Source organism: Cuculus canorus, chromosome 7 (assembly GCF_017976375.1).
Source record: "Cuculus canorus isolate bCucCan1 chromosome 7, bCucCan1.pri, whole genome shotgun sequence".
NCBI lineage: Eukaryota > Metazoa > Chordata > Aves > Cuculiformes > Cuculidae > Cuculus > Cuculus canorus.
Window position 1 is genome coordinate 17,251,958 of NC_071407.1, and position 25,636 is coordinate 17,277,593.

General features: G+C 40.0%; 1 protein-coding gene across 1 annotated transcript; it reads left to right on the forward strand.

Annotated features, from left to right (window-relative positions):
• The first annotated feature begins 4,665 nt into the window (after nucleotides 1-4,665).
• On the forward strand, nucleotides 4,666-16,083 carry SLC35G1 (solute carrier family 35 member G1). The gene is made up of 3 exons (XM_054072094.1): nucleotides 4,666-4,849; nucleotides 9,973-10,153; nucleotides 10,655-16,083. Exons 1-3 carry the CDS (start codon nucleotides 4,702-4,704, stop codon nucleotides 11,412-11,414), a joined length of 1,089 nt encoding a protein of 362 aa, XP_053928069.1. The 5' UTR covers nucleotides 4,666-4,701; the 3' UTR covers nucleotides 11,415-16,083.
• The last annotated feature ends 9,553 nt before the right edge of the window (nucleotides 16,084-25,636 follow it).

Genomic DNA, 25,636 nt, shown 5'->3' on the forward strand with positions numbered 1-25,636 from the left:
AAAGGCAGTTAAAAAGAGCCACAGGCTCTCTCCATTACACTGACCATAATTGCAGGATTCCTTCTTATTACAAAGTCCTAGCCTATCTCCTACTATTATAGTACTATTCAGTATAACCACCAACTCCAGAGGAATAAAAGTAATACTCTGAAAACACTCTTTGACGGAAGATTAAATGTTTCTACAACAGCCATGTATACACATGTGGAAGCAATTTGCGGTGATGACAAAACTAAGTATGATTCACTGTCCACTTTAACATGGAAGCTGAAAAATATGGCTCTCTTCTAGCACATAATATGGACATAAAAACCATGAAGACATGCAGTGGAATTTTGATGGAGCAGCAGCAGCTCATGTAGACCACAACTTCCCTGGGCTGTGAGACTACAAGGGCTCATTCATTTAAAACTTCTTTTTTTTTTTTTTCATGGTGAGGGTGCTTGAACACCAGAGGATGTTGCCCAGGGAGGTGGTCCAGTCTCCACCCTTGGAGACATTCAAAACCTCAAGAGACACAGTCCTGAACTCTAGCTGACCCTGCTTTGAGCAGAGGGGGTTGGACTAGCCTTCCAAGGCACCAGATGTGCAAGTCAACCTCAGCTATTCTATGATTCCCAAACTATCCTGGGTTGACCAGAAGTTTGAATGAATGACCGGGGCAATGAAACTCCTTGGTGCTGCAATAACCATCTGTTTTATAGCATTCAGGTGCAGAGGTAAATGGTTATTACAATGCACTTAAGAGTTGGATCCATTTCAGAAACCGATAAAGTAATTCTTATCTACTTTTTTCTTAAACCCTTTCAGAAGAAAAGGAGCAAATGCAAGTTTATTATTTATTGTGCTATTTCCTTTGAGCTAGGGTGTATTAGTTTTAATGAATTTGTTGCTACACAACTTAAATCCCAAATTAAGCTCTTAAAAGTGGTTTTCCAGAATTAGCATTTTTAGAGAATAAAAGCCATCAATATGAATTGCTGATTTGATTTAAATCTTCTACTGTAATATTTTTATAGCTTAAGCAGTATATAGCTATGCTGGCACAGCTATATTAAAATCAAACTAGGATAAAGTGTCACCAGGGTGTTCCCCATGCGGTACCCAGGAATCCAGCCCTGCCGTCCCTTCTGCCGGTGCCCTGCAGAGCCCTTCGTGCTGCCCTTAGGTGAGGCAGGAAGGGCTGGTTCAGTTCCAGGGCTCCCTGGATTTGTATTATTTTGTTCTCACTAAACCTCCAAGAAGCAGTGGTATTTCAAAAAGTGTATTAGGATATCTCAGTGGTGGATAAAAGGAATTATGTGATAGCGGATACAGTTTTTATAATCTCATAGAAAACTCCTGCAGTTCTCCACAAAACTCTCAGAACTGATTTATTGTGCCTATTAGTTTCTGAAAAGCCACTCTGAGGAATCAGAGACAGCACTTGCAGGCAGGGAGATGGGAACTGAACACCAAAGGATCCCTCACCAGGCACACAGATACAGACCAGTGACTCATCGCAGTACTTTACTAAGTACCTGTCAGGTCTGTATCTCAGCCTGCGATGAAGCAGGGGCTTGTTCTTGGCATTTACAATGACAAAGCCTGTCATCCTAAATTCTGGATGAAGATGAGAATATTGCTTCTTTGAAAAGAGTAACCCAAGAAAATTCTCTGTGTGGAGGCTGGTGGCTACACAGGAGAATATGGCTCCTTCTCTGCACTTACGATAGTATGGAAACGTGATAAAATGCCACTCTAGCTGGTGCTGCAGTTTAATTTTCAATGGTCAAATTGCCGAAGTTCACTAAAGCTTTTTGTTATAGACAGCACTCAGAGAAGATGCTGATGGAGGTCCTCACTGCTCTACTGTTGGTTGCAAGCTGGCAATGTGCTGGGGAAGGAACAGCTAGTTGTAAGCACAGTATTACACAGACGAGGCTTAATCCGTGCTTGAAAGGGCTGCATTAAACATTGACCTGTCACACTTTTGTAGCTACTTAATTTTCCAACCAAGGACTGCAAATTACATTTGTCTACTAGTCAGTATTGGCAACTGCAACCACTCAGTCATTTTCGAAGTCAGTCAGAGGAGAGGGCTGTACTTTACATGCAGAGCTTGGGAGCTGTGACAAGGTATGGATCTTGTTGTAAACAAACACTGCCCTTAGAGGTTCCCTTTCAAAACCAGACATGGAGGGGGAGTGCAGGGGGTTGCTGTAGAGTGTCTGAAACTCTCCACAGCACAATATTCGGCATTGTGGCACTTAAATGTTTTACTTTGGGTCTCGTAGTGGCTGTATTATAGAACAAAAATATATTCTGCTTGTTTTAACAAAGTTAATAAGCAAATTGCCAGAAATCATAAGAGCTCACTAAATTTTGTTATGTGTCTGCACTATGGAGTAAGTGTTTGGGCTCTGGTTTTTTTCCACTGAAGACTGAAGTTAGCCAGCAGCTTTTGCTGTTGCTAGCTATGGAGGTAACTCAGTGACTGTGGAGACAGGCCGTTCTGTGGGTGTGTAGGCTCTGCACGCCTGCCTCATGCTCGCTGGCCAGGGGACATGCCAGGTCTTCCTCCCGGAGATGGGTGGGACTGGTCCCCGGCACTGATTCCGAGAGGCAGAATCTCCACAGTTGTCTTCCACCAAAACTTCTCTGGGGAAGGATGATGCTAACTTCATGCTGGCAGTGACCTGTAAAGCTGCCTTGGAGTACAGAGAAGTCTAAGTTTCTTGGGAAAGCAGTGGGTGCCAGGTGTATTTCCACCTCCCTCTCTCTATTAAACCAAACTCTGAAGGATGGGGAAGCACATTGGGCAAAAGTAACTTCTTAATTAAGGGCGCCTGACTAGAAAATTTTGCTGGCTTGATTCTTCCTTTTGTGGGACACACTGCTGCCATCACATCTCCACAGAGGAAAGACTTAGTAAAGCTTTCAATATAGGGTTTGTAGAGGACTATGCTGATAGAAGCTGTAATAAAGGTAATTTCTATCTAGTCTTGGTTTACAGCAAGAGGAGTTCGGATCGTGCAAATCTTCAGAAAGCATCCTGATTTCAACACAAACTTTCTAACTGATTTATTTTCTCTTTCAAAATAATTGATGTAGCACATGTGGTTTTTAGTAAAGAATAGTTTGTGAAATAATTCTGGTCACATTAATCAAATGCTAGCACCAAGATAACGAAATACTTACAGCCTCTGCTGCTACAAAATGTGCTAAATCAGGATCAAGGAAAGCTTGAAATACCTTTTATGAGATAGCTTGAGGGAAAGTTTGGAATAGTTTGTGTGAAATATCTTGTATTTACCATATAGTACTCTCCTTTTCTGAACCTGTAGACTACATTTCCTATTGTTAAGAATAAATAAATAAACATTGACTAATTTTTCTAGGTAAAAACTTAATGTGAACATAAATCTCATAATAGAAATTCCTCCCTGTTTTAATTATTGATAACAGCTCAGCTTGCTCAAAAGGGAAGAATTTTAGCATTTGAAATTTATTCTGCTCCTTTTCCTGTGTACTCTTTGATGGGTAAGGAAAAGGAGCCACTCTATTTCTTTCGCACCAGCTCGCCTCTCCGATTCCCTCACCGAAAGTCATCGGCAGCATTCGGTTTTTTAAGGGAAACGCACCAAGAGAAGGCGCTTCAAAGATTTTTGTGTCCAGCTAATAATCTGTAAGGCTTTTCATATGCACAGAGTGATGAAAAGTGGGAAAAGGGAACAGGACAATGGGGAATGGCCTCAAGCTGCGCCAGGGGAGAGTCAGGCTGGACATCAGGAAAAAAACCTTTTGCGGAAAGGGCCCTGGCAGAGGCTGCCCGGGGAGGGGGTGGAGTCCCCACCCCTGGAGGTATTTAAAAGACGGGTAGATGAGGCGCTCAGGGACGTGGTTTAGTGGTAGATAGGAATGGTTGGACTCGATGATCCAAGAGGTCTTTTCCAACCTGGTGATTCTATGAAATCGACCCCCGGGTTCCCATCTCCAGTTCGACCTCCAGGATCGCGGCGGTGCAGGGAGCCGCTTCTGCACCGAGAGGTCATAGAATGATAGAACAGTTGGGTTGGAAGGGACCTTAAAGGTCAGTAGTTCCAACCCCCCCCCTGCCGTGGGCAGGGACAAATGGAGGTGCTGACACGGCAATTAAGTGTTAATGGCCCGAGATCTTTAAAGCGGTGCGGAGATCGGACCAGCGGGATGTCAGACTGACACACGGAATAAGGAGAAGCTGTAATCAAAGCGCCATCATCCCGGCGCAGACCCCGCTCGGAGCCATCGGTCTCGTGTACGCTCCGAGCCACATCATTTTATTTCAGGCGCTCAGACGACGCCACGACGCCCCTAAAACAACTTCCCACGGTGGTTTTCCAATTCCCCTGGCGGGGCGCGGGCCGAGAGCGGGGTCAGAGCTCCCCCTCCCGAGGCGCCCTCGCTCCGCACCGCGGGATGCGCGAACACGGCGGGGCTGTCGCGGAGGCGCGGGAGGGACCTCACCGAGCCCCGGGGTGCCAGGCGGGGCCCCGGGGGTGCCAGGCGGGGCCCCTGGGGTGCCAGGCGGAGCCCTGGGGTACCAGGCGGGGCCCCGGGGGTGCCAGGCGGGGCCCCGACCCGAGCTGCGCGGCGCTGCGGGGGGCGGGGCGGCGGCGCCGCATGCGCAGCAGGGCAGGTGCCCGGCGGGTCGGGAGTAGCTGGTAGCATCGCGGAGTCCTCATGGTGCTGTGCCAGAGCGGCGAGGCCGCCGCCGTTCCGGCCGTGGAGGAGCCGGAGGCGCCGCTGCGGCGGGAGGACGGTGCGGGCGCCGAGGAGCCCCGCGGCTGCTGCTCGGGCTGTTCCCGGCTGCGCTGCTGGGGGGCAGCGGGTGAGGATCGGGCAGAGGGGCTGCGCTGCCCGCTCTCGGGGTGACATCGCCGGCGGGGCGGAGCGAGGGGAGCAGTCCCGGAGGCGCCTGTGCCGGCCACGCTGCACAAGGGGTGAAGAGCCCTCCGAGCGGCGCCGGGCTGCGGGGCGAGAGCCCCCCCAAGAGACACCGGGGCTGCTGGGCGAGACACCCTCCCCCGAGCGGTGAGAGCCCCCCGGGCTGCGGGGCCAGAGCTCCCGGAGCGGCGCTCGGGTTGCGGGGCGAGAGCTCCTCGAGAGCCCCCCCGGACTGCGGGGCCAGAGCCCCCCGAGAGACACCGGGGCTGCGGTGCGAGAGGAGCCCGAGCGGCGCCCGGCGCGGTAGCTGAGCGCGGAGCCGGTCACGCCGCCCGCTGCCAGCGCGTTCGGCCTCGGCCTCGCCCGCCCCCGCGCTGCCGGAGGAGCCGGTCCCCGGCGGAGCGGCAGGAGCGCAGGGCTCGGGGCCGCTCGCTCCCGTCCCGGGCGGCGCTGGGGGAGCTGCGGCACCGCGATCCCTCGGGAAACGGAGCCGCCGCTACCGAACACCCGGCGGTTTGGGTAAAGCCGGGTGCCCTCTGGCAGCGTGAACTCGGGCACTGTGAATGTGCCGGGAAGGGGCGCGAGTGCCGCTCTGTAAGTCCCTGTCCTGGCGGCTGTGACTCCCTCGCTAATTCTTGTCTTCCTTCAGGGTCAGCGTGCTCTTTATTCTCTCTTAATCCATACTTTGCTTTTTGGTCATTTTGAACCGTTAAAGCCATAAACTTGCTGCAAAATACGCAATGTTTTTGGTCAGTTTCACGTGGCTTCCTTTAAAAGCATAAATGCCACCTGAAAACAACTTTTGAAGTTGTTATTTGAAGAACTTCAGCACGTGTAACTGCACGGAAAAGTTTCTAATTAAATATGGACTGTAATTGACTTTCCAGCAGAAAGTGGATAAAACTGCAGTCTGTTAGCTAGTGAGCTGTGGAGAAGCCAAAGGATTTAGCAGACTTCACTGGTGAAATTCACATTAGCATCACTTCAGAGGCAAAGCTTTTGGGAAAAGAACAATACTTGGAAACTTCTATTTATTCACAAAAAAAATTTAAAATGTGGTAGTCCGTCTAGCAAAATGTTAATTGAGTCGATGGCTGAACTTTATGAATCATGGCTAGACCTTATCTACATGATGACGGTTAGTTCATGCACAGGCTGTTGTGCTCCAGGCACTTTCCTGAAGTCTGTGAGAGAGCTGTTCTTTTGCTTCTTATGGTGAGAAGAAGAACTGATCACCCTCTTCTAACATTCCTGAAAGTCCGAGAGAATCATTTTCTCACTTTCCCTATAGCAAATATTCTCCCTGTGCTTTTCTTCTCAACATGCATGGATATGAAAGGTGTAATTTTCTTTATTGTATGAATTTTGCAAGTATGCATGACATTGATGTGGAGATACAGATTTGATGGGTTCACTGCTCAGTGGGTAAGGAGTTGGTTGGCTGGTCATATGCAGAGAGTAGTGATCAACGGTTTGATGTCTGGATGGAGATTATGGCAAGGGGTGTCCCTCAGTGGTCCGTACTGGGACTAGTGCTGTTTAATATTTTCATTGATAATATAGACAGTAGGCTTGAGTGCACTCTCAGCAAGTGTGCAGATGACACCAAGGTGAGTGGTGGTGTTGTCACACCAGAAGACTGAGAGGTCATCCAGAGGGATCTGGACAATCTGGAGGAGTGGGCCTGTGTGAACCTTATGAAGTCCAACAAGGCCAAGTGCAAGGTCCTACATCTGGGTTGGGGCAATCTGTGATTTCAGTACAGGCTGGGGTGTCAATGTGATTGAGAGCAGCCCTGCGGAGAAGGACTTGGGGGTGCTTGTTGATGAGAAAGATTGACATGAGCTGGCAGTGTGCGCTCACAGCCCAGCAGGCTAACTATATCCTGGGCTTCATCAAAAGAATCGTGGCCAGCTGGTCAAAGGAGGTGATTCACCCCTTCTACTCTGCTCTCATGAGCCTACCTGGAGTACTGCATCCAGCTCTGGAGCCCTTAGCACAGGAAAGACACGGACCTGTCTCCTGTTGGAGTGGGTCCAGAGGAGGACCACAAAAATTATCAGAGGTATGGAGCACCTCTGCTATGAGGACAGACTGAGAGAGCTGGGGTTCTTCATTCTGGAGAAGAGAAGGATCAGAGAAGACCTTGTAGCAGCACCTGAAGGGGATGTACAAGAAAGGGGAGAAACTTTTTGCAAGGCCATATAGTGATAGGACGAGAGGGGAATGGCTTGAAATTGGAAGAGGGAAGATGTAGATTAGACATTAGAAAGAAATTCCTCATGATGAGGGTGGTGTGGCACTGGCACAGGTTGCCCAGGGAAGTTGTGGATGCTCCCTCCGTGAAAGCATTCAAGGCCAGGTTGGGTGGGGCCTTGAGCAGTCTAGTGTAGTGGGAGATGTCCCTGCCCATGGCAGAGGGGTTGGAACTGGATGGGCTTGAAGGTCCTTTCCAACCCAAACCATTCTATAATTCTGTGATTGAAATGCAAACAAAAACAATTTACACAGAAAATGGTGTATAGTAGGAATTTGACAAGGACTTAAAACAGGAGTGAAAAATTGTTTGAAAGCCCTTGTGGAGGTGGCCAGGGAACAAAATTGGAAAACCAAATTCCAGATCTGTAGCCACTTAGAAAAGAGGACTTCAGTACTACTCATTTTTTTTTTTTTTTTAAATTTTCAGGCCCCTACACTTTTTCTAAAAATTATGAGTGCTTGAGTATTTTGATGGCACTGGGCTAGTCTTTGGAGGGTTAATATTTTGTGGGGTGGGAATGTTGTCTTAACCTAACTTCTACATAGAAAGTATTTGAAGTAAGTACTCTTCAGACCTGCAATTCTTGTTTTTGGTGGAAGAACTTGCACCATTTTATTTTTAAAAGGAAATAAAACACTTTCTCGTTGCACTAAGTACATGCTTTGGCAATATGAGATGTTGATGGTTTAAATTCTAGTATTACAAGGCTCTTTCTGATAGGCTTGGTACATTGGGTGGCTTGTAAAAATCAGTTCCTTCTGGTTTTTCTTTGTTCCCTCAAATCCAAAGCTTAGTTCTGGTTATAAGATCCTTTCAGCCTGCTTTGCTTTAATTTGATTGCTTTTCCATTTCAATACTTCCATTATTTAGATTGGCTTTGTTCTGTAGTAATCAGACAAGCTATCATGCCTGAAAAAAAAGTTAATAGTTCTGTTTGTGCCATGTTCATCCATAAACCAGGCTAGGTTTGGATTTCTCACGTCAATTACAGGCCAGTCTGATCCCTCTTGCTTTAATATCAAGAGACGTTGTTGATTTTGTAGTTCTGATGCATGACTGTGTGGATTAGGACACGATGTAGCTCGTGAAGGTTTTTCAAATCCACTCTGTTTCATAGTTGGTAGATGTCCCAGTCTACTGTGTGTTTTGTGGTAGTTTTTATAGTTAATTTTTCATAAGAGGCTGTTGCTAAATAGATAAATTTCCAGTGGAAGCTGTTCTTCATTTTCAGCTGTAGCGTGGCTGGATTTCTTGAGAAGCAGGCCTCCTACCTACTTGAAATTCTGGTTGCAGTTATGATGCCTGGGTCTCTTGAGCTGTTGTTAAAGCCAGACCCAGTGCGATACACACTATCAGCCTACAGTCTCAGTTCTTAGGTAGTAAGAAGCCGATTCTCAGCCTTGAGTGCTGATCTCAAGGAGGATCAAAACGGTTTGTGACAAGTTCTGTTGATTTTAAAGAAACCCACACACCCAAACCAAAACAAAATAACTCCCTCAAAAGCATATCTAGTTGCTAAGCAACTCACAGCTGTGCCCTGCTTATTATGTTTTAGAGGCTCCGTAAGGTTTGCAGGCTCCCGCACTAATGTGAGATGAGGCACCCTCTTATCGAAACACTGCCTGAGGGACATGGAGTTATCACTCTTATCTTTAGAGGGTGTTGTGGAAGAGAAGGTAGCTCCTAATGTTTTATGCAGACAGAGATAAAGGAGATAGTGAGGTAACATCCCACTCTAATTTTTTTAGATGGATTTTCTTTTCCATGGTGCTCACCTCTATGTTCAGTGGAAAGACTGCTCCTTTTCTGCAGCAAAGCAAGAAGAAAAAAACCTGGTTTCTTTGGAGATGATGTGGGGTCAGCAGCAGTTTGCTTTCTTTTTTTTTTTTTTTTATTATTTTTTATTTTTTAGTAGTTGAGGGTGGGGATGATGAGTGAAATGAGGAAGAGTATCCTTGAAGACAGCTGCAGGCAATGGGGACGCTTGAATAGAAACTATTAGACTTGGGAAAATACTTCACGAAGAGGAAGTTTGATGAATAAGTATAAACTAAGATGAAACAAAGGTATTCATGGAACTATGACAGATATCAGTACTTTAAGCAAGCCTATGATGCTTTAAAATCAGTCGCTTAAATTTCTTCTGCTTGAAAATGTATATTTGATGGTTATTTGAAGAAAATACTTGGATTCCTACAGCAAGATAAAAATATTTTATGAAACTTCTCTAGGCCTAGGTTAAACTTAGGGTGACTTAGCTGCAAAATAAACATGAAGTGTAACGAAAGTGAGATTCTGTACACAATTTTTACGTATGTGTGTGTTTGTGAGAAACATAATTAAATTATTGCTTAGGAGCCTGAATTAATTTATGCAGTAATAAGATGGTTCCCCAGGTAATAAGTTTCAGTGTTTCAGAATATGACCGTGGACCATTTATTTATTGGTCCTTGGGTGTTGGTCAGAATCATAAAACTAGTCCTGTAGTGAATTGCCCAAACTAATCTGATGCGTCTAAAAAGTAAAGCCCACTAACTTATGTGGGACTGTGAGAAGTTTTGTTATGTAAGGTGTTAGAGTTCATCTCTTACCTCTTGTTTTAAGAAAAAAAAGAAGAGCCATAGTGATCAGTGAAACATACTTTCAAGGTAGGTCTGGTAAATACAGGTATTATTTGCATTTATTTTCCTTCCCTGGCCTCTGCTGCTAGAAGAGCTACAGATGTATGGAGCACTGCAGTATTTATTGCTGCCTGACTAGAGAAATCTTCTAATAGATGATTATTAACTGGAGTTTATCTGTTGCAGGAACAAAGAAGAAAACTGCCTGTCCAGGACTTGGTCTATTTTATACTGTACTGTCTGCCTTCCTTTTCTCAGTGGCCTCTTTATTTCTTAAAAAAATAGAAGATGTACATTCAGTGGAAGTGAGTGCATTTCGATGTGTTTTCCAAATGGCATTCGTTCTTCCTGGTTTAATATACTACAAGTAAGTACCAAGTGTTTAAATTTTAATATTATATTTCTTAAAAGTAGGTCTATAATTGTCACTCACTTAAATCAGCTTGCAGTATTATTTTAATTCAGACTTCTTGCATAATTGCATTGTTTTAGATTAGTAGATAGTTTCTTAATTCAGTTCAGAAAACTGAAAATCTTTGACTCCCCAAGTTGTAGAGGTTTCTATTGATCTTCCATGAAGTGCTGTTCTTAAAAAACAGAAGGTAATTTGCAGATACACTTGGGTTATTTTGCAAGCAAAAAAATTATAGCTAGAAGAACAAGTTCTGGACTCTGAATGTGATTGGGAGTGGTGATGGGAATTAATGAGTCTGTAATAAGACCGTTAAAGTAATTTGTTGTTTGAGACAAGTTCCTCATTTAGAAGGGTGTGTATGATCTAGAGGGGCGTGTACATGTAAATATGTTTGGATGTTGGTCATGAAACAAGCAAGTCAGTGACATTAATGTGATATTTCTTTTTTTTCAGAACAGGGTTTTTGGGACCAAAAGGTAAAAGAATTTTTCTTTTCTTCCGAGGATTCCTTGGCTCTAGTGCAATGATTCTTCTCTACTATGCTTTCCAAGTCATGCCACTAGCTGATGCCACCGTTATAACTTTTAGCAGTCCTGTTTTTACATCGTTGCTGGCATGGATCTTTCTCAAAGAAAAATACAGTGTTTGGGACTTTGTGTTTACCCTCTTCGCAATCACTGGAGTGGTTCTTATCGCCAGACCACCATTTCTGTTTGGGTCACACGTTTCAGGGATCGAAGGAAGTTACACGGATCACCTTAAAGGAACTATAGCAGCAATTACAAGCACAGTATCTGCAGCTTTGACTTTTGTTATATTAAGAAAGGTGGGAAAATCTGTGCATTATTTTTTGTCAATTTGGTATTATGCAGTCATTGGTTTAATTGGATGTGTTATAGCCTTGTTTGTTATGAATGAATGGCGTTTGCCTTACTGTGGTAAAGATAGGGTTCTTCTAATACTGATAGGCTTGCTAGGGTTAGGGGGTCAGATATTCCTCACAAAAGCATTACAGATAGAGAAAGCAGGACCTGTAGCCATAATGAAAACGATGGATGTGGTGTTTGCTTTTATTTTACAAATTATTTTTCTCAATCATCTACCTACTTGGTGGACTGTGGGTGGTGCCCTTTGTGTGGTGGCTAGTAGTTCTGGAACTGCCATTCGTAAGTGGCGACAAAGCTTGAAAAAAGCCAAACAAAATGAAATCTAACAATACAGACACTAATTCATTACAGAAACAAGCAATCTTGAAATATATATATAAAATATTTATTTTTATTTATTTTAAAGATCTCATTTACCAAATCGTAGTAGCAAGTTATATTCAATAAAATGAGTTGATTTTTTTGAAAAAACAAAATTAAGAGTATTATAACAGGTGGTTAGGTATATGCTTTTCTTTCTCATATTTAGGCATGCAAATATGAGAACTAGGAAGATATTTAAAAGTTGCTTGCTTCCTGTCAAAAGTGGACAGTAGTTTGGGATTTTCCTAAGATTTTTGATTCTTCACTTCTTAGACCCTTTCTCTGTTCTTCTGAGCGGTGGAAATCAGTCTCCCAGGCTTATTTAATGCTGTTCTTTGCTTGATTGCCAGAGAGACTGCAGTACAAAATAGTTAGAAGGGAATGAAAAGTTATACTCGGTGAACATCCAACTTTTATAGAACACATAAAAGTTTATGCATTTAGAAGCAATTTTTTCCCTTACAAAACAGATGCCAAATGGGGATTTAAGTGGAATTCTAGAAGAACAAAGGGTATTTCATCTTTCAAAGTAATAGCTGGAGAAAATTCACTTGTAAAAATTATCTGTCTGCTTTGCTTTCTTCTAAATTTTTTTAAATGTTTGCACTTGCTTCACAGACATAATGAAACAACTGAATTCCTTTGTCTTAATGTGATTTTCCCTGTAAACGTGTCTTTAGTTGCTGCAGTCTCAGTAATGAAAGACAACAGTTAATAGTATACCACTTGTAAATTAGCCATTTCTTGTGGTATGGAATGCTATGCTGTAGCTGCACTTTTCTTTATTCTATGCAAAAAAAAATATATTTTTTTAGGTATTTAATATAGATTATTTTAAATGCTGCTTATGACCCTTTTTTGTACGAAAGTTCTTTCGGAGACTACGTTTTCTTGGCCTTCATACAGTTAGGCAAATGCTTTACAGTAAATCCTTCTGTTTCCTAAGAATTTACAAGAATGCAGAGTAATTGCAGTTCCATAGAAATGGCAGGTTGGCCAAGATCATGGTAGAGATTCTACAGAATGGGTTTGAGGAGAGCTTGGTGGGATAGTGGAGCTATGCACACACAATTTACCACATGGAGGCATCCACACATTTCTCAGGCTGGCCTTTTAAATTCTGCACTTAGTCACTTCTCCTACACATCATGTCACTTTCATAGACTTCTATCTTGATAGCAACAAATGCTAAGAAAAAAGGCTGGTATTATTGAACTTGGTTTCCTTCAGGTTTGAGGAGGAATATAGCTTTAGCATCAGGCAAGGAATTGTCACAAATAGAGTCTTACGTACTTTGGATCTTGTCTTAGTAGTGCTTAATGATGATTTTACCTTGGAGCTTTATTTCATTCTTTGTATCATGAGGTGGCTTTCTGTTATTTACCCACTCCATTATTTTTCTGAAGGAGAATGCTGGGTTGTGTAGGCTTGATAATTTTTGGGTTTTGCCTCAAAATTACTGAAGGTGGCAGAAGGTTTCTTAATTTGATTTGCAGATGCCTAGTCACATATATTTTCTTTTGCCAATAAGTATTGCATCTTGGCAGAGCAGATCTAGGGGACTGGAGTCTCAAAGGACTGGAATGTGTGTAGCACTTTGGGATGCATCTGGATGTTAGGAGCCATCTCTGTGCAAGATTCTATACATAAACCAGCACACTGAATCCATATATGTGTATGGACGTGAGCAGATTCCACTTGAGTGACAGAAGCATTTCCTGCTTATAGCTGCTCATTCTCCTTCTCCCAAAGGCTCAAGTTCAGCTACTGCTGACAAGGTCAGGCATAGTATGAGACTGCTTTCACTTCTCTTTGAAGCCTGACATGATAATAAGATTCCAGTTTGGCACCCATTTCACTTAACACTCGAAATTGTAAACTGGGATTATTTCTTCTGCTGCTCAGCCGTCGCTGCCATGTAGCAACAGCTTTCAGGGGAGGGAGGGAAGATGGACTGCATTTTTTACTGCTTCACTTAATGTCAATTCAAATGCACACACAGTAAACATTTACAAAGCTGTGGTTGGTTCCAGAGCAGTTCAGGCTGGTATAAACTTGGGTTGTCAGTCCTGGTCCCTCCCGTTGGCTTGGTGCTCGCGCTTATGTGGTTATGTGGCAAGCTGGCCTGGGGAGCTGATCCAGCTTCGTAACTGTTTTGTAAGGTTGTTGGAGAGGGCAAAGTCAGAGCAGCCTGGACTTGATGACAGTGTGAAAACATGAGGAAGGGGAATTGGATAATATTTTAAATTACAGTCTATGAATGCTGCCTTGTCAGTACAGAATAAAAATAACTTGGAAGTTTATATTGAAAAATCTTTAGGTCACATGATTTCAATAAATCTTGTTTACACTTAGCAGAGAAGAACAGACTACTGAAGAAAGGACTGTTTTCTTGCCCTTAACACATTAGTAAGTGCAAAAAATAGGTTGACCTGAAATCAACAAGCTGGTAGAGTGTTTGATAATTTTTCACTCGAGTTCTTGCAGAAACTTTTCTATTACCATACATGTAGTGCCAACACCTCCGGATGATTTTTTTTTTTTCTTTGCCTAAACCTATAGAGTTTCATTATGGCCCCATCTACTTATTTCCTTTTGCTGTTTCTAAACCTTCCTAAATATTTAAGTTGTTAAAATACTAATCTAAACAAAAGCCTGTGTTGCAGAACATAGTATTTCCTGAACATTATTTTGATTTTGATCCATATTTTAGAGAATTGTTTAACTGATGTGAGAAGGAAGGGCTTGATTAGGGCCTCTCTAAGCATAAAGCATGACAAGCTAGCTTCTATAACTTGTTTTTCCAGATAATTTGGAGAATAGAAGACATTTAAGCTTTAAGGTTTTTTGACCACCTCAATTTTTAAATTTTTCTTCCTATCAAATACAGGTTGAAAACTAAATTTTAGTTGGAAGCCTTGAAGAAAATGAATTGTGCAGAAGTATAGATACCCTAAAATGTTTGGGAAATTTAAAACGGAAAGTATTTACATTTCCTGTTAAAATGTTTAAACTTTTTTTTTTCTTCCAAAGCTTAACAGTTTGAGAATCTGAAATTAAACTGGCTGAGCCTTGATTCTTTCAGATTCTGATTTTGCCTTTTTTCCTGGGTTTTGGGGATTTTTTCTTTCTTTGGATAGATTTTTATTTTAGAAAATTTTTTAGTTTTGAAATTTTTAATACAGTAAGTTTCTCAGGGTCAAATATTATTTTTCTAAGCTTTGAGTCAGAAATATATTATTATTAATGTTCATTGCCTGTAGTGTTCTCTCATGATCTTTACAGTATTTCTAAGTTTCATAAATGTACTTTTCTAATAGGAAGTCCTTCCTTTGTATATTGTTGCATTGCAAATGCTATGTTATAAAGTTAATTTTCTCTTGAATTTCAACATGTTCAACATACTGATTTCAGTGGAACCTAAATAGCAGGAGTAATAATTAATTATTGGTTGCTTTGCACATAAACACAGGGTAAAAGCATTTAGTTGTTACTGATGCATCAAAGCATGTTTCTTGTGTTCTTTACTATGCAAAACACTGTAATCATCTGTTGTCTTCAGTGAGACTTGATAGCCTTAAAGCCTTATGTACCTGACTGTTCTATTGTAAAGGTGATGGCTGAAAAAGCTACCTACTGTCACTGTGCAGCAGCCAGTTTCTTTCAGGTGAAGTTGGTTGTCAAAGTATGATCTGAAAGCTCTCTAAATACATCTGCACTAAGAATTTGACAAGCTCATTGTGTAGGCAAGGGCTGTTTACATAATTAAAATTTATTTCCTGCATTTGTCTAACACCAGGCATGAAGTAACTTCAGTGTAATGACATTGGTGAAATAAACTAGTTCAGTGTGTCATTTTTCTCCTGAAACTAGGCTCTTTCCCAGTTCCAAGAAAATGTTCTAAGGTGGCTCTTCCTGTAATTGGTAATGACAAAATGGATAAAACTACCCTTGATCATCAGTTAGTGTAAACACTTCCCACCCCTGCAGTATTTTCTCTTCCTTGAGCTTTTGCTCAAGAGCTGAAAGTTAGTTTCTTTCTAGAGAGGCAGCCTCTTAAAGTTATTTCCTTGCTAACTAGCAGCAGTTAACTAGCAAGAGTCTGTTTTCCAGTTCTCTAACCATGGTAACCATGGGAGGCTCATCTGTGGCATCAGTCCCACAAGGACAGTAGAAGCATGATCTCTGTCGCTGCGTGGATTCAGGGTTGGCAGTGTTGACAGCAGATGTGCGACACTGACTTCAGCGGATGTTGCAGTTACCAGCAGAAAGTTTTTGCAGTCGTAACTGCCTATCCATCCAAAGAAAATTTGTGGCTTTATGTTCCTGCAGATACAGGTAACTTCAGGGTGGAACGTACATAAACTTCTATGGTGATAACACTTCTGTATATCAGAATGAGTAATTTCCTATGTTATGTAATTGTTTGACAAAAAGGTGGTAAAAATACCCTCAGCATTTAATTAAAGGATTTTTACTATGTGCTATATATTGTTAAATATATGTTGAATGATACGTTTTGTAGAAGTTACTGGCTTTGTTATGTAGTAGTATATTTTTATAGACAATTCTTATATATTGAAATGTTACGAATATTTTCATAAGAGATTTATATTCATTGTTGCTAATAAAATGAACTTGAAGAATGAATCTCTGGTTTTGCACTGATTAGTAGAACATAATTGAATGTAGTGATTGCAAAAGCTTTATGAAAGAACTTGTTTAACAGTTCCCGTTAATTATGAACACCTGCCTGAAATTCTGCTACTGTTAGCATGCTGCATCACATTTTATGCCTTGCAACAAGCTAGGGACCAAAAGAAGCCACATCAGCTTCCAAACAGCATTTTCTGAACTGGAAACACTGTGGCATTAACGGATTAGTAAAGTTAAAATTTCCAATGTCTGAGTGGCAATTTGGTTTTGTGGGTTTTTTGTTTGTTGTTTTGGGTTTTGTCCCTTCTATGGCAAGGTGTTATTTAGTTCATTCCAGAGCTTCCCATTACCTAGTGTTTTAATAATTAAAATTGTTTTCACCGAAGAGAAAAAAGCAGAAAATCCCCCTCATTTGCAAGACCACCACCATTGCTAAATACTACAAAAAGATTGTATTAATTTTATTATCCTTATAACAGTGTTTCCTCCTGCAGTGCTGTCTGCTTTTGTGAGAGCAGAAGATAACAGAACTGGACAAGGGTATTAGCCTACTTGAGAGCTTTGTGCATGTAATGAGTATTTCTGGGTGTGACTTGACTTGGCATTATAGAGGGAAAATTAGATGAGGGAAGACAGGTTACATAGTGGAGAATTACTAACAGTGTTAACCAGTCTATCCAGCACCCTCTTTTTTGCCTTATGTGCTCAGAAATTAACTCATTGTAGGATGACTTGACACCATCTGTTCTCAGCCTCTAAAGTAAAGAAAAAGTGAAGTACTTCCAAGGGAGCTTACTGTGCCAGACATAGCCAGGAGAAGACTAATTGTGAAAGAATTTTGTGGAGAAGCTTTACAACTTGGCAGTTTGGTAGGTCTTTTTGGAACAAATATATGATATATAGATATTTAAGCTTTAAGGGAAGGGGAAAAAGCTTTTTGCATAGACGGCATTAAAGTCTTCCCTATTTACAAATGGGTAATGAGATAGCACATAAAGAGATGAGGGCTATTACTAAATACCAGAATTCTTGAAACAAAAAAAAAAAAGGAAAAAAAATCAAAGGACAAGCCATTCCCATTATGATTTGGAAAACAAACGTCACTGAAGTTGCAGGATTAGGAGGTAATTCGCACTGCTCGTTACTAGCTTGCTAAAGCATTCTTACAGTCCTTAGAATGGGAAGAGGTACATAAGATAGGATTTGGAGGTGAACCATTCAAACAGGTTTCAGCTGATTCTTTTGATTCTTCTATTAGATTTATATTGAACTTTTATTTTCTGACAGTACTGAATGAAGTTCCTATGTTACCCCCTCAAGTAGCCCTGAATTCTAGAAAGGACAATGAGAAACTACTTTGTTATCTGAGTTTAGGTAATGAGCAAAGGGAAAATGAGAGGTTTGAGTTTTTGCTCTGCTGGTATATAGTGATTCTGGAGTCTCTGTGGAAGAGGTGGAAAGTAAACTCGTGTTTTGAATGTTTTTGAGCATGCGGTTGCTTTACTCTGTACTGTGACTGTTTTGTCAGTAGGTGGGGCTGTCTTTCTTAATTTATTCATTCATGGGTAAGATTAAACTAACCCCTTAAAGATCCAAATCCACCTTTTTAGGCAATAAAAGTTTCAATACAGTGTGATGTACACAACGTACTTATCTAAATGTAAGCAGGAGTCCACATGCTGCCAAAGCACTTAAGTGACTGTATAGAATGCTGCTTAGCAGACCCCTGAATAATCTCTAACTCTTTGATGTTTAAAAGTGCATTCTGCATCCCTTCTTGGAGCAAAACATTCTAGAGGGTACAGGGGGACTTGGCACTGCTGTCTCTGAATTCTGTAATATTTATGTTGCTCCAAAACACTCAGCAGGAAAAGTAAGGGGAGAGTGGGCCTGACTTCTTCATGTAAACGCTGGTGAATGGGGAAGGGATGTTGTAACACAATCGGACATCTCGTCAATAATGGTGTTGCTGGGTACAAGATGGTCTGTATATCTAACATATGTCCTAAGAATTATTTTTTTTTTTAAAAAAAAAAAGAGAAACGAAGGGGATAAGTAAATTCTTGCCATTAAATTCTTTGGGGTATTCTGTGCTGAGTTAGGATGAATTTAGGCCAATACTTCTAATTTTGCACAGAAATAGAGCACATATGGTGTCTGAGCAGTTGGTTGGCAGGTGATTACTATTGCCCTCTGCTTTCCCCTGGTTTGACTGGGGGATTTACACAGGTATTTTGTGTTCCACTCTGGTTTTTATTTTGGGGCTGGGGTGAGACCCCTGCATAGTTCCCCGGTCGGTTACTGGTGCAAGTGCTGAGGCAGGGAGGCCCTGCACACCTTCTAGCACCTCATCTCCAGGGCCGTGATGCCAAATATTTCCAGTGCCAGGGTTTCCCAGTCACTGTGTTGCTCTGGTCACCACAGCACAGGGGTATGGACAGGGCCAGCTGTGCTGGCTGCTCTTCAGTCTGACTGGCCGATTCAGTGGGGACGCTGTGCAAGCCTTTGAGCAGAGACACGCCACGCTTGGAGCCTGGGAGACCTGGGAATCGTTGTTCCTACTTCCACTTAATTTAAGGGAGGGAAATCTTAGAAAGATTTAAATCACATTTACTAGAGTGAGCTAGAAAAAATGTGTCAGCTTCTTTTCCACTGGAAGGTTGGCTGGAGGTTTTTTTGCTGGTGTTAGCTGGCATTGGTAGATGTTCTATTTAATATGAATACTGGACGGTTTGGGAAGCTAAACAACATTAAAGGAGAGAAAAACCATTTTAATATTACTTGGAAAAGCTATGTGGCAAATCCATTTTGTTTCACATGAAGTGCACTGTGAATCAGATATTAATATTTACGTTCTAATTTCCCATTTGTGTTTTATTTATTGAAGCAAATATTCCTTTATATTACTATAAAAAACTGTTCAGTCACTATTGAGTTTTGATCAGGAAGTGAAGGCAAATGCTGTATGCTTTTAAAAAGTCATCACGATTGGTTGTTTTTTTTCACTTTACCAGAAATATTTCATGCCAACCAAAGTTTCTTCATTGAGCATCATCTTTATACAGTATGAATAAGGCCCTATGTTTTACTATTTGTAGTAATGTATGTAGGAAGTTAATACCAAAACACTTAGCCGAGATTCTTTACTCTTGCCATATGGCAAAACATTATTTTCATTATTGAAAATGGAGAGTGATAAAGAAACAGCACAATTGGAGATCTCCAATGGGAGGACTACAAATAGTGAGGTAGCCTTTCCTACCCCAGAAGCCTGACTTGCTTGTGCAATTCATCTCACAATTCTGCTTTACTGCCAGAACCACGTAGCTGTATTTCCCTTGCAGCTGGTTGGTTCTTAATCTGTCATAAAGGTGGTTAATTTCAATTTATGATATTAGCAGCACAGTTAGGCTATGTTGTGTTTTCAAAGAAGGGAGGAATGAGTGAAAAAATATTTTGAAGCTATGTAAACTAAAATTTACAGATCAACCACATCTTCTGCATCAGAAAAATTTGTAAATTTTAATGTAAATGTCTATTGTAAATCATCGTAACCTAACTTTAGACAAAAGTGTCCTCTATTTTATGTTGAATTAGAAAGTGGGGGGGAGAAAGGGGAAAAGAAAAGTGTGGGGGAAAAAAATCTTTGTTCTCTCACTGGCAAGTACTCTGTAGCAAAATTGTCCCAATGAGCTCTGTCTGTGTGATTGGGTACAGATTTGAGGAAGAGAAGGAACAGTTTGTTCTCTGCTGATTATGTAAGAATACCCTTGACAGTGTTGCTTGCTTCAGATTACAGCTCATATCCTGCAGTTAGCATGGAAGAAAGTAGGAAAACTAGTGTTAAACCCACAATTTCTTTTCTTCGATATGCCTTTATTGAAACTTGGAATTCTTGGGTTTGACCTAATGGATGCTACTTTATGTTAGCCTGTAGCTCTCTGGATGTCAGAGTTTTGATCAATAAACTTACATACTGTTTTCCTCAAGAGGAATATACTTGCCAATTTGATTCATCACTTTTATATTTTCCAGAGGACTCTCTGGTCTTTCCAAGGTTGTGATGTCCACAGATATTTTATACCATGGTTTTCTAATTTGCCTTTTGTTTCTTTTTATTGGATACATAGAGCTTCATTTCAGGATTGAAAACATTTACTTGCAGGCTGTACTGATCAATTTTTGTGAGAAGACAGATTTCCTCTTTGGTATGCACACTTACAAATACATTCCATGTAGGTAATTGCTGAAAAAGCGTTATTCACATTTCATTTCTCCCACTGAAAAGGTCTTAGTGCATGAAGAACTTCTAGACAGAATAATGAAGGATTATGCTACACGTTTTAAAATTACAACCTATTTCTCTTGAGATTAATGGATATTTTTAGGCCCTCTAATTTTTATGTAGATGATACCTTGCTTAAATACAGTTTTCTGTAAAGAACAGTGGTTGCCTTCATTTTCTCAGCTGTGCTTCGACTGTCCTCTGTCAGACAGGGAGGTGAGGATGGCTGCTGTGCTTGTACCTTGAGGGAATGGAAGGGTGTGTGATGACAGCACACAAAAAAGGGAATGCAGTACTACAGATTAGTCAGGACAATGCAGAGCTCTCCTAATCCTGCATGTAGTGTAGATTAATGTGATTTGGAGATCGTCCATCTCATGCTCTCTGTCCCCTCGAATGCTCCCATTGATAGACTGTTCACCTGAAAACCAATGATATTTACAACATACTAGCAACTTACAAACTTGATATTGGGATGAGAAACCAACACTGTATTATCTTCAGAAATCCTACAAATTTATATTTTGGACAAATAGTTTATCAGGCCCTTACCATACCAGCCCCTTCTCCTAACAATTTGGGGTTTTAGCATCAGTTTTACTGTCATAATCTGGGTGGCAGCTTTTCTGCATGTCATCTTTGGTCATTAGTTTAGAATCTGGTGGTGCTTGTTTAGTTTTATTACTTTTTTTTTTTTTTTTACCTGCCCTAATTTTGGTTTTACAAATTTTGTGATAATTTCAGGTGTAGTTACATTGTTATGCTATCACACTTGGACAAATTTTTGGCTGAGTTGTTTGGGATTTTCAGTTTTAGATGCCTCATAACCACCTGTATTTATTTTCTTAGTCTTAGCATGTTGTAATTAGTGCCTCAGTGCTAAAGTGTACCAACATGTCTATAAAACACAGCATATGGGTATTTTGATGAAAGGAAATCGGGAGATACTGCTTTCATAAACCTAAAAGCTGCAGAGCAGATGTGGAAGGAATTACTGCAAAGAATCTCAACTGGCATATAAAACAGAACCTGAAGTTTATTTTGGTTTTATTATAAAAGAAAGAACACTTTACTAACGTTCTGTTGTATTTAAGGTTACACAAAATTGAGTTGTTCAGGACTAGCTGTGAAACTGTGCACTGATGTGACAGTGGAATGAGGCAATTTTTTTTTTCTTTAAATATTTAGTACTGGAACTTTACACTTTGGTTGTAAAATATGTAAGTTTCGAATTTATAGTAAAATTAATAATGTTCCTTTTGGGGTAGAAGGCTATAACAGATATTGCAAAGTTCATGTCTTTTTTGTTTTTAATTTCACGAGCAAAGAGCAAAATAGTGATTACCCTTTTTGCAGTCTGATTGTCTGGCTTCTTTCATGGAAAGGCCTGGTCATACATACTCATGTCTGTATAACCATTAAGATTAACCACCAGTATTCCCATACTCTCACATTTTCAACACCTCATCAGCCAGCCTGACTTTGCAGAATTATTTACTTACCTTTTATAGATTTCAGTAAAGTGTCTACCAGCCTAAAACTTGGGTACCATTACAGTGCTAAAAGATTTTTCTCACTTTATTTTCCTTTTCAATTATTTTGTTAGTGTAACGCTCCATTAGAATGGCAGTGAATTACTGTTTGGTGTGAAATACTATTCATGACCTCTCAGAATAACTTCAGCAAGTAATGGATTTGTTTCCTTTTCTTAAACCTACTGCTTAGAGCAATATGCTCATTATTTTTCATTCTATTGTTAGCACTTCTGAAGAGAAAGATGATGTGGCAAAACCACATGCATCTTTTATGTCCCTAAGCATCAAAGAAATTATGTTGAAATTATGTACCAATCAAATGCTGTTGGTAGTATAACTATGTTGCTATGAAAAACAGCACATACACAAGCACAGTTACAGCAAAAGTCAATATATTAACAGAACTACAAAGGAATTTGATGTAAAAAGTGGATTAGTTTTAAATGTAAAATTACAGCATGGAGTCTGCCATCATTGATGGAAAAGATGGATCCTTCAACATATTAACTGTCAGATGCTTATTCTTGAGCTATTTTTTTATAGTATCAGATGTCAAAATAGTGGGTAAATCAAAGCTCTCTGTTACATGTCCAGAATTCATGTGCGCTAGCAATGCTAATCAAGGCTGGCAAAAAAAAAAAAAAAAGTAGTTGGTTGCACACTGGAATATCTGAATATTCCTATCATGTCTCATTTATAAAGTGGGTTCAGTTTTATTTTTGCCAGATTCAGTAAACTAACAGTTTAAATACATGTTGGAATCTAATTCAGTTCAATAACTTTTAATGAGAAAAACATCATTGAAGAACTGAATTTGAAAAAGACACATGAGGTGCCAGGCTCTTTTAAACCCTGTGTTGTATAACCAAAACTGCCTTCATTTCCTGAACATTGTCCAAATTATGCTTTCTATTTGGAAGCCATCCATCTGCAAGAGAAATGAGGGATCGCAAAATGCATGAGTGATCGGGATGAAATCGCCTCTGTTATGCGACTTGGGAGCAAGGCTTCCAACCTCGCTCCTCATAAGACATAGTTCACAAGCTGCCCAGCAAAGACTGAAAATTGATTTAGCCTTAAGAATGGCACTCTCACTTTCAAATCTCCTTTAAATTTAATCACTTACTACTCATCTTGTCAATGTGCTTCCTTTTCCCTGTCTAAACACTGCTTTGTTAACAATCATACAAATTTATGTGTATTACCTCTTTTTCTAGGATATTAGTTCTCCAAAGAACTCTACTTAAACTCTACTTAATTCATAAGAATAATATAAAAGCTTATATAACTCATTTATCTTTAGACTTCATCACATGAAATTTAACATCCCAGCATTAGACTGTAAAAAGCAGTACCTAAATGTCCACTTCCAGGATGAGCAAACTTTCAGTCGAATTGTGTATGCCAATATTATACAAAACTTCAGTCTGTTCTGCAGCCTTTACATGTTAGTAATTCCAACAACTTGAGTTTTTATTGGAAAGCTACAACTAACTTAGATGTGCTTGGGGTTTTTTATAAGGTTTATAACGTCTCTTCTCAAGTAGTCTTGGAAGAATTGGGTAATGCCCAGGCTGGTGCTTTGAAACAGATGTCAGTTTCCTCAAAATGTACTTTTACGGTGACATGACCAATTTCAAGAAGGTTGTGTATTATACACATGTAAAAATCTCATATTTTGATGCTAAGATTGTATAGCATTTGAAAGTAGAATCTGCTTATTTCAAGCATTAAATTTTTAAAGAGTAATCTTAGTCTTGAGCTAATAATCTTTCATCTACAGACATATCCTTTAAGATTATCTAGAGAAGCAAAAGAAATAAAATGGCTGTGGGCTTTAAACTTTGTGTGTATGTGCAGTAAATGGGTAACATAAAATAGCCTTATTTGGTTATAGTAAGAATACATGTTTTCTGTAGCACAAAAGACAAATTATAGTAGCACTGAATAGCAGAATCAAGTCCTAAAAGAAAAGCAGCCTATTGGAAAAAGGCATCAAAATTCTTGGCAACTTTATGCAATTCCCTCCCTATATCCCCTATCCTTTTAATCATCAGATGTCTTGATGTGTATGTGTATTATATATCTGTGCAAAGGAACATTTTTTTCAAACTTCATTGGAAAACACTACGAGATTTTGAGTTAAACCTTTTACATAGGGGGTAATTTGAATCACTCAACATAAAGTATCTTAACATTAAGAAAAGAAAAAATACTGGCATACTTTCTAACTACATATTTTCTAATATTATTTCCCACTGTGTTGGCACCCAGATTTTTTCAGTTATTAAAAGAAAAATTAAAAAAAAAACATTTAAAATACCTTATGGCTTAAACAGTTGTGGTTGATTACCTAAACAAATTATTGTGTTCGTTCTTGGATTTGGTGAGATGTGTACTATGGCAGATTGCCTGTGAAGGAACTGAGTGTTAAATTGACCCTGTAGACTGGTGGTTTAGGCACGGGCACTAAGGACAATACAGATTTTATAATTTATTACATGAATAACTCCTTGTCCTGGCTGCTTCTTTAAAGTGATGACAGAGCATGGGTAAGTCAGCTCATTTGTTGGTTTGCACAGGAAGTGAATCCCCAAGTACAATAATAATTTGGTATTTGAACTAACGGCACAATTATGAGGTGATAGGAGAAATACCTTTGGTAAAGCTTCCTTGAAAATGTCTGTCAGGAGAAACAAGCCTAGAAATAAAATACTGTTAAGGATTAATCAGGTGAACCTGAACAGCTAATGGGATTATACAAAGATAGATACATCTAATGAGCTTTGATAAATCAGTCTTTATTGATTAGATGCTTATGACAATATTCCATCGTGGTCAGGCCATGTAGTTTCATTCAGAAAACTAATACACTTATAATGATAAAATGTGTTAAGACTTTACTGTGCATTTGAGGAATTTTAATTCTGAGATTATGGCTGTATGATTTGATGTGGAATGTCAGTGTTTATGACTTGCCACTTTAATATTTTTATGTACTATTCTTTACTCTCATATTCTCATAGATTAATCCATTAATAGATATATATTTTCCATCTTCTGCTTTTTAGGGAGAATTAACAGAAAATTATGGTGTAGTATTCAGTTTTATTAAATTTGTTAATTTTATTCACTTACTAGCATCGATGGGTTTTTTGATTTCCATTGTACCTGAACTGTAATATGAAGTAAACAAGGGTTATTCCCCCAGTGTTTTGAAGACCTCTATTCTAATGCAGTCTCTAACTTTTAAAAAACTGTCATGAAATAATGGTGTAGCTCTATTTTTAGTATCAATTTTTGCCAAGTTATACAATGGGAATACAACTGAGGCATAGAAGGCTTCATTTAATCTGATCTATATCCAGAGTTAGTCTACTGAAATATGAAATTTGTCAGACTAAAACATGTATAGCCAAAATAAGTCATAATGCAGTTACTCCATATTTATAATTAATTATTCCTACCAGAAATGTTCTATCTTAGAGATACTTGAAAATCATATATAGGGGTTTTTTTTAAGTTTACTCCAAAACCCTTTGTATCTCTTCTAAAGACTAATTCGGAGATGACTTTACTAATGATTTGAAAGTCAAGCAGCTGATGTCAACTCCAAAACTGTTTCAGCTTATTAGTCTTTTTAGACAGTTATTCATTTTATCTATTTTTTTTTTCCTTATTGAAATGTCAGAAAGTCTTTCTGTGTGTT

Bases quoted from the DNA above. Each gene is read 5' to 3' on its own strand.
- SLC35G1 (XM_054072094.1), top strand. From the start codon at position 4,702: ATGGTGCTGTGCCAGAGCGGCGAGGCCGCCGCCGTTCCGGCCGTGGAG. The intron at 4,850-9,972 runs GTGAGGATCGGG...TATCTGTTGCAG, and splicing joins GCGCTGCTGGGGGGCAGCGG to GAACAAAGAAGAAAACTGCC. The intron at 10,154-10,654 runs GTAAGTACCAAG...CTTTTTTTTCAG, and splicing joins CCTGGTTTAATATACTACAA to AACAGGGTTTTTGGGACCAA.